Here is a 9,109-nt window from a genome sequence, read left to right as displayed (position 1 = left end):
TTTGAAACTTGTGGTTTCTTCTGCATGATAACTTTTGTTTGTGGAAATTAGATTGTGAGATTATTAGAGGGGAAAAGTGGTCTTATGAACTACTTGCTGTGAGAAATTAAGTAACGAAAACAGTTTATAGTTAATATACCTTAAAGTGTTGCATTGTGCAGGAAAGACTACCTTATTTAGATTTTCTTGAATGTTTGGGAAAAGTAAGGTTTTCAGAATTCTGTTCATGGCATTGCTTAAACAAAATTAGAGCATGGACGTAGGTAACATTGACCTTTATCTCAGGAACATTTGTCTCAATGCTGTCTCTTTCCAGATGGTATTTCTAGGATAATGTGTTACCTTTTTTTTTTTTTCCTGTTTCTGTGGTTAAGGACTGTACAAAGAGTTCTTGGTGGTCAGGTGCAGTGGCTCATGCCTGTAATCCCAGCACTTTGAGAGGCAGAGGCAGGCGGATCACAAGGTCAGGCGTTTGAGACTGGCCTGACCAACATGGTGAAAGCCCGTCTCTACTAAAAATAAAAAAATTAGCTGGGTGTAGTGGGGCGTGCCTGTAATCCCAGCTACTCAGGAGGCTGAGGCAAGAATTGTTTGAACCTCGGAGGCGGAGGTTGCAGTGAGCCAAGATTGCACTAGTGTGCTCTAGCCTAGGTGACAGAGTGAGACTCCGTCTCAAAAAAAAGTTATTGGCTAGATGTGGTGGCTTACACCTGTAATCTCAACACTTTCGGAGGCTGAGGTGGGAGGATTGCTTGAGCCCAGGAATTCAAGACCAGTTTGGGCAACAAAGTGAGACCCTGCCTCTCCAAAAAAAAAAATTAGCCCAGCATGGTGTGCACCTGTAGTCCCAGTGACTCAGGAAGCTGAGGCTGGAGGATCTCTTGAGCCACAGAACTTAAAGTTGCAATGAGCTGTATGTAATTGCCCCACTGCACTCCAGCCTGGGTGACAGAGTGAGACCCGTTCTCAAATAATTAAATAGGCTGGGTGTGGTGGCTCATGCTTGTAATCCCAGCACTTTGGTAGGCTAAGGCAGGTGGATCACGAGGTCAGGAGTTCCAGACCAGCTTGGCCAAGATGGTAAAACCCTTTCTCTACTAAAAATACATAAAGCCAGGCATGGTGGCAGATGCCTGTAATCCAACTACTCAGGAGGCTGAGGCAGAGAATTGCTTGAACCTGGGAGGTGGAGGTTGCAGTGAGCCAAGATCATGCCATTGCACTCCAGCCTGGTGACAGTGAGACTTCGTCCCTGAAAAAAAAAAAAAAAAAGTTTTAAACATTGCTGTTTGAAGGCTAACCCCAGTTTTAAGAATTACTGAAATTGGCCAGGCATGGTGGCTCACACTTGTAATCCCAACACTTGGTGAGGCCAGTGCAGGAAGATCACTTGAGCCCAGGACATCAAGACCAGCCTGGGCAACATAGCAAGACCTTGTCTCTACAAATAATAAATTAGCCGGATGTGGTGGCATGCACCTGTGGTCCCAGCTACATTGGCAGCTGAGGTGGGAGGATCATGACCCTGGCTGGTGGAGGCTGCAGTGAGCTGAGATCATGCCCCTCCACTCCAGCCTGGGTGACAACCCCAAAATTAAAAATCTCAGTTCTAATCCAACTTCTCTTAATAACTAAACTTTTTGTTTGTTTAGCTATGAACCACTGCACCTGGCCAACTAAACGTTTTTAAAACTCATTAGTGAAATGAAATAGTGCCAGGTGCAGTGGCTCACGCCTGTAATCCCAGCACTTTGGGAGGCCGAGGCGGGCAGATCACCTGAGATCAGTAGTTTGAGACTAGCCTGGCCAACATGGTGCAACCCCATCTCTACTAAAAATACAAAAAGTTAGCCAGGTGTTGTGGCAGGCGCCTGTAATCCCAGTTACGTGGGAGGTTGAGGCAGGAGAATTGAGGCAGAATTGCTTGAACCCGGGAGGCGGAGGTTGCAGTGAGCTGAGATCAAGTCACTACACTCCAGTCCAGTGACAGAGCAAGCCTGCATCTCAAAAAAAAAAAAGAGAAAAACCGGGTATGGTGGCTCACGCCTATAATCCCAGCACTTTGGGAAGCTGAGGTGGGCAGTTGACGAGGTCAAGAGATCAAGACCATCTCTGACCAACATGGTGAAACACCGTCTCTACTAAAAATACAAAAAATTAACTGGGTGTGTTGGTGATGCACGCCTGTAGTTCCAACTACTTGGGAGGTTGAGGCAGGAGAATCACTTGAACACAGGAGGCAGAGATTGTAGTTAGCCGAGATCGCACCACTGCACTCCAGCCTGGTCACAGAGTGACACTCCGTCTCAAAAAAAAAAAAAAAATTATGAACTTTTTTTCTAAACATGGTGGCTATGATGAGAAAATGAGTATTAGATAAATATCACTATAACAAAATAAAAGATACGTCACACTGGAGCATTGTTTAATAGTCTAAGCCTTCTTGAGAAAGGGGTTTAAGAGGATACAATTAGAAGTCACAGATCAGCTGGGCGCGGTGCCTCACACCTATAATCCCAGCACTTTGGGAGGCCGAGGTGGGTGGATCACAAGGTCGAGAGATCGAGACCATCCTGGTCAACATGGTGAAACCCCATCTCTACTAAAAATACAAAAATTAGCTGGGCATGGTGGCACACACCTGTAGTCCCAGCTACTCAGGAGGCTGAGGCGGGAGAATTGCTTGAACCCAGGTGGCAGAGGTTGCAGTGAGCCGAGATTGTGCCATTGCACTCCAGCCTGGGTAACAAGAGCGAAACTCCAATTCAAAAAAAAAAAAAAAAAGAAGTCACAGATCTTTTTGCCTTTAATAGAACTATAGTTTATTAGGATGCTAAGGAAGTAGAAGATACAGACTGGCCAGGCATGGTGGCTCACTCCTGTAATCCAAGCACTTTGGAGGCCAAGGTGGGCTGATCACCTGAGGTCGGGAGTTCCAGACCAGCCTGACCAACATGGTGAAACCCCGTATTTATAAAAAAAAAAAAAAAAAGATACAGGCTTTGTGAGGTGATAGGTATTCACTTAGTCCAAGAGTTAGAAAATGAAATTCCTTCTTACATGGACATATTTCAAACAAGAAAGGAAAAAAAAAATAACACTGTATTCCTAAAGCAGTCTTCAAAAGGCATGTGATATAAACACAAGCTCTAAAAGTTGGGAGAAGTTTGTGGAAAAGGTCCATTTCGTTTTCAGTTGGTAGAGAAGGTGATAAATGAGACTAGCAAACCAAATGGAAGGTGTAAACGTCTGGTGGGGGTGGTGGGTGGCAATCTGGAGACAAATGTAATGAGAACAGGGATTATACTAACCAATAGGGAGGTGTGTATATGAGTGAAGGGAACAAAATAAGGCTAAATTTATGGAGGACTTTGGCAGATTGAGAAATTTATATTTGAGGTGATAGCTATTATAAAGCCTTGAGTAGAGTAACTGTATTTGTTGAGAGAAGATAGGATTAAACATAGGAAAACTGACTAGGAGACTAAGGCATTTGTTCAGGAAAGGATGGGCACAGAAAAACTATGGCGAGAGAAAACTGGGAAGAGGACTTGCTTACTGAGTACAAGAGAAGGAAGAATTAAAACAGAATTGTGGGTTCTGTAGACTAAGAAAAATGGTGATAAGGAAATGGGGATAAGGAAATAATGATTTTGGAGGTAAAGGAAATGCGATTTTCGTTTTAGAAAAGTTATAGGAGGTGGTAGGGCATCTAAAGGGAATTGATTTTTGGATGCATGGAGAAATGAGACCACAATTCATATAAGAAATAAAGGTGGCCAGGTGCAGTGGCTCACACCTGTAATCCCAACACTGGGAGTCTGAGGCGGGCAGATCATCTGAGGTTGGGAGTTCGAGACCAACTTGACCAACATGGAGAAACCCCATCTCTACTAAAAATACAAAATTAGCCAGGCTTGGTGGCAGGCACCTGTAGTCCCAGTTACTCGAGAGGCTGAGGCAGGAGAATCGCTTGAACCTGGGAGGCCCAGGTTGCAGTGAGCCAATATCTCACCAATGCACTCCAACCTGGGCAACAAAATCGAAACTCTGTCTCAAAAAAAAAAAAAAAGAAAGAAAGAAAGGTAGAGAGATTTGGGAGGCACCTGAATAGAGGTCAAAGTTGAAACCTCAAAGTGTATATACATTTTTAAAATACATTAATAAGAAAGCAGAGGACCAAACAGGAGCATAGAAGACAGGGAATTATTGAAAGTTGTAAAAGGGAGAGGACAAAGAAAGGTGTAAGAAAACCAAGATAGTGGTGTAATGAGAGCACAGGAAGATATTTTTAAGCTTGATGTTTCTCAATATTAAGTTGAATATGACCAGAAGGATGCCAAAGGCAATTCTAAAGTGTGTTTTGAATATTTAATGGTTCATGGGTTAAAAATGTGTATACGCTGAGGAAAATATCCCTTGTCCCCTCAAGTTTTTTGCCTTATGGTTTAATTATGGATGATTTGGGCTAGAGGAAAATGATTGAGCTAGCTATGCTTCAGTTCTTTCCCTTCTTTTGGCATGAGCATGAGGAATTCTAAGTAAAAATAATTATTAGGTAATATTAATATCTCTATTATATTATATTGTATGGTATAATATCTCTATTATACATGGGGCTTTTTCTTTATTACCAAAGACAAAGATCATTTCATCTCATGTCTCCCTTCAGCTAGTTTTTAATTCTTCCTAATGATGAATACTTGAATACAAAGAAATTTCTGGCCTATTATTTTTCTGCTGAACTCAGGAGATGGAGGTGCCTCAGGAATATTTATTTGAATGAATTTAATGCATTTTTTCCTGTGTATTTACAGATGAGACATGAGTGGGTTTGGTTGGATTCTGATCAAGATTATCCCAATGACTCTGAGTTGAGCAATGATTGCAAATCCCTCTTCAGCTCATGGAACTCCAGTCAGGATCTTGATGTGGGCAGCTGGAGGGAAACTGAGGATCCAGAGGCTGAGGAACTAGAGGAAAGCAGCCCAGGGAGAGAAACTAGTGAACTGCTTGTTGAGGATAGAGGCAGTGAGGAATCTCAGGAAGAGGCAAAGCAAGTCAGCCACCAGAATCTCCTCCACTTTCTCTCTGAGGTAACAGTGAGCTGTTATTTCCAAAGCTGGAAGCCTCAACTTTTTAAGAGAATGCTTATCCTTACATGCTTCTACCACTTTTAATATTGTTTACTAAAATATAAGCTCCACAGTGGCAGGGACTAAGTTCATTGCTGAGTCCCCAGCACTTTGTGCCAATAGAGAATATGCACCAAATACATGCATCTTGGGCTGGGTGCAGTGGCTGATGCCTGTAATCCCAGCACTTTGGGAACCCAAGGCCGGTGGGTCACTTGAGGTCAGGAGTTTGAGACCACTCTGGCCAACATGGTAAAACCCCGTCTCTACTAAAAATACAAAAATTAGCTGGGCGTGGTGGCATGCACCTGTAATCCCAACTAGGCAGGAGGCTGAGGTGGGAGAATCGGTTGAACCCCGGAGGCAGAGGTTGCAGTGAGCCAACATCACGCGACTCTGTCTCAAAAATAAAAAATAAATATGTGCTTTTTGACTGAATTTCTAATACCTCAGTCATTAGGGGCTTGGGTCATAAGGACTGCTTTATGAGTATCCTTGTAATTCATGCTTTTGGAGTTGTGGGAAGTCATACTTGCCCAAATTTTCCTTGAAGCTTAAAGTGTTGTGACTTTAAGGTAGTATTTTAAAGTCATTACCTTGGTTAAGGACTGAGGACCAGAAATAAACAGAATTGGACAGAGAGTTATATATATGCTGTTACTGAACACATTTAGGAGAACTTAGGTCAAGATCAGCAAGCATCCAGTTCAAACATTACCACTTCTCTCTACAGTGTCTGTGGTAGACAAAATTTTCAACACTTTATTCTAGACAGCCACTGTCTTTTTTTTTTTAAGACAGACAGTCTCAATTGATCAGAGTTGACATTTGAGATGAAAAATTAGAACATAGGCTAGGCACAGTGGTTCATGCCTGTAATCCCAGCATTTTGGGAGGCCAAGTTAGGTGGATCACCTGAGGTTAGGAGTTCAATACCAGCCTGGACAATGTGGTGAAACCCCATCTCTACTAAAAATACAAAAATTAGCAGGTGCCTGTAATCCCAGCTACTTGGGAGGCTGAGGCAGGAGAATGACTTGAACCCAGGAGGTGAAGTTTGCAGTTGGCATGTCATTGTACTCCAGCCTGGGCAACAAGAGCGAAACTCCATCTCAAAAAAAAAAAAAAAAAATTAGAACATAAACTCCTGGAAGAGGCAAGGACCATATCTTTCTTGTTCACTGTAACGTACCTCCACCAACTAGCCCAGTGCCTGTGTATATATTTGACAGATTTTAAATGATTGAATTAATTAAACCATTTTGTCCTCTCAGACTTAGTCACTGTGACAGTGTTAGCATGTGGCATTGTTGATATGTGGATGATTTTCATTGGTGTTCCTGTGCATCTAATAATAAACTTTGATGGCAGGTAGCTTACTTAATGGAGCCCTTGTGCATTAGCAGCAACGAATCAAGTGAAGGCTGCTGCCCTCCATCTGTTACCAGACAAGAAGGAAGGGAAATTAAAGCTAGTGAAGGAGAAAGGGAGCTCTGCAGAGAGACTGAAGAGCTTTCAGCCAAAGGAGAACCCTTTGTAGCTGAAAAGCCACTGGGAGAAAATGGAAAGCCAGAAGTGGCTTCAGCTCCCTCAGATATTTGTGCAGTTCAAGAACCACCTACAGTGAGTGAAGAGGTAAGCAAGAAACTTAAATCAGCTGTCTTGTAGTCTTCTGCCCAGGGAAGCAGAACAGAGTGATTAGAGAGAGCATGTAGGCTAAATCCGGAAAGTTAAACTACCTGGATCCAGATTCTGGATTTATCACTAGTTTTAGCTGTGTGACTTTAAGCATGTTAGTGAACATTTTAGACCTTCGATTTTCTCTGCAGAAATGTAATCATAGCACTCTATTTTTAGGGTTTGCTGTGAGGTTTAAATGAGACAATTCATGCAAAGCACTTAGCACAGTGCATGGCTTATAGTAAGCAATCAGTAACATTTAGAATACCATCATTATTATTACTATTATCTGGCAGGTGGGTGCAGTGGCTCATGCCTGTAATCCCAGTGATTTGGGAGGCTGAGGCAGGAGGATCTCTTGAGCTCAGGAGTTTGAGACCAGCCTGGACAATACATGGAGACACCGTCTCTACAAAAAATTAAAAAAAAAAAATAGCCAGGTATGGTGGCATGTATGTACCTGTAGTTCCAGCTACTTGGGAGTCTCAAAGTGGGCCCAGAGTTAGAGGCTGCAGTGAGCCATGATGCCACTGCACTCCAGCCTGGGCAACAGAGTGAGACCCTGTCTCAAAAAACAAAATTACCTGGCTAGCTAGAGTAGTTAACTCCAGGGCCACAAGTGATCATGATGGTTTTTAAAGAATCCAATGAGACTTGGGCAAATAATGCTTTTCCATTTGGGTGGAGGTGGGTGGCACAGAGTCAGAGACCTCCAGCAAGATTGTTACCAAGAACTCATTGACTTAGGTCTCATTAGGTCAACTTTCTTTAATTTCTTTTGTAGCTTTATATACTTGACCTCTTCTCACCTTAAGGGCAGCCTTCATTTACTCTATGTAAGTAAAATGATTGTGCAGATAGTAAATCTCTTTCTAAAGCTTCCTGTGTTTCCTGTCATTCCCAGGGGGAGGCTCAGCAAGAATCCAAAGGAGAGGACCAGGGTGAAGCATATGTGTCAGAGATGGAAGATCAGCCCCCTTCAGGGGAGTGTGATGATGCCTTTAACATTAAGGAGACTCCCTTGGTGGATATATTTTTCAGCCATGCTACCTCCTCAAAGCTGTAAGCATAGACTTTCATCCAAGTTTGTTAAGATTCATACTTCTACTTCTGTTTATGCCTATTTGAATCATGAAATGGATTACTTTTATAAGTTAAAGAAAATTAGAGTTGGAAAACACACAAAAATAGAATTAAATATAATTTAAAACCATATAAATAGAAGTCTATATGCTCTCGTTATAAAACAAATATGTTTCATCAACATTAGGACTAAAACAAATCTGTTTCATCAACATTAGGACTGTCTTTCAAGGCCAGGTGTGGTATCTCACACCTGTAATTTCAGCACTTTGGGAGACCAAGGCGGGAAGATCTCTTGATCCCAGGACTTTGAGACAAGCCAGGGCAACAGAGGGAGACCCTGCCTCTACAAAAAAAAAATAAAAATTTTAAAAAATAGCCACATATGGTCTCACTTGCCTATAGTCTCAGCTACTCTGGAGGCTGAGGTGGGAGGATCACTTGAAGGTCAAGGCTGCAGTGAGCCATGATTGTGCCACTGTACTTTAGCCTAGTCTGTATCATTCCAGCCTGGGTGATAGAGCTAATATTACACAAACTGTGCCTAATATACAAACTATGCTGCTTTTTTTTTTTTTTTTGAGACAGAGTCTTGCACTGTCACCCAGGACGTAGTGCAGTGGCTTGATCTTGGCTCACTGCAATCTCTGCCTCCTGGGTTCAAGCAATTCTCCTGCCTCAGCCTACCGAGTAGCTGGGACTACAGGCGTGTGCTACCATGCCCAGTTATTATTATTATTATTTTTTGTATTTTTAGTAGAGATGGGGTTTCACTGTGTCGGCCAGGATGTCTCTGTTTCCTGACCTCATGATCCACCTGCCTTGGCCTCCCAAAGTGCTGGGATTACAGGCGTGAGCAACCGCGCCCGGCCTTCTTTTTTTTTTTTTTAAATAGACCCAGGGTCTAGCTCCATCACCCAGGCTGGAATGCAGTGGGCACAATCATGGCTCACTGCAGCCTTGACTTCCCGGACTCAAGGAATCCACCTACCTCAGGCTTCCAGGTAGCTGGGACAACAGGTATGGGCCACCACACCCAGCTGATTTTTTATTTTTTGTAGACCATGTTGCCCAGACTTGTCTTGAACCACTGGTTTCAAGTGATCCTCCTGCCTCAGCTTCCTAAAGTGTTGGGATTATAGGTATGAGCCACTGTGCCTGGCCCAAACAATGCCTCTTTTAAAAATATTAAAATAGCTTTTATGAACTTG

General features: G+C 42.8%; 1 protein-coding gene across 1 annotated transcript in view; it reads left to right on the top strand.

Moving 5' to 3' along the window:
• The first annotated feature begins 4,658 nt into the window (after window positions 1–4,658).
• Window positions 4,659–9,109, top strand: part of LOC105715589 (bromodomain-containing protein 8-like) — a 12,525-nt gene continuing 8,074 nt past the window's right edge. The window contains exons 1-3 of the mRNA XM_064366231.1: window positions 4,659–5,096; window positions 6,507–6,770; window positions 7,720–7,877. Of these exons, the coding sequence (XP_064222301.1) occupies window positions 4,818–5,096; window positions 6,507–6,770; window positions 7,720–7,877 (701 nt within the window). The 5' untranslated portion in view covers window positions 4,659–4,817. The remainder of the gene's footprint in view (window positions 5,097–6,506; window positions 6,771–7,719; window positions 7,878–9,109) is intronic.

Source organism: Aotus nancymaae, unplaced genomic scaffold (genome assembly GCF_030222135.1).
Source record: "Aotus nancymaae isolate 86718 unplaced genomic scaffold, 86718_ANA_hifiasm-v0.15.2.pri h1tg000064l_1, whole genome shotgun sequence".
In the NCBI taxonomy this organism is placed as follows: Eukaryota; Metazoa; Chordata; class Mammalia; order Primates; family Aotidae; genus Aotus; species Aotus nancymaae.
Note: the sequence above shows the minus strand (reverse complement) of the source record. Positions and strands in the feature narration are given on the sequence as shown.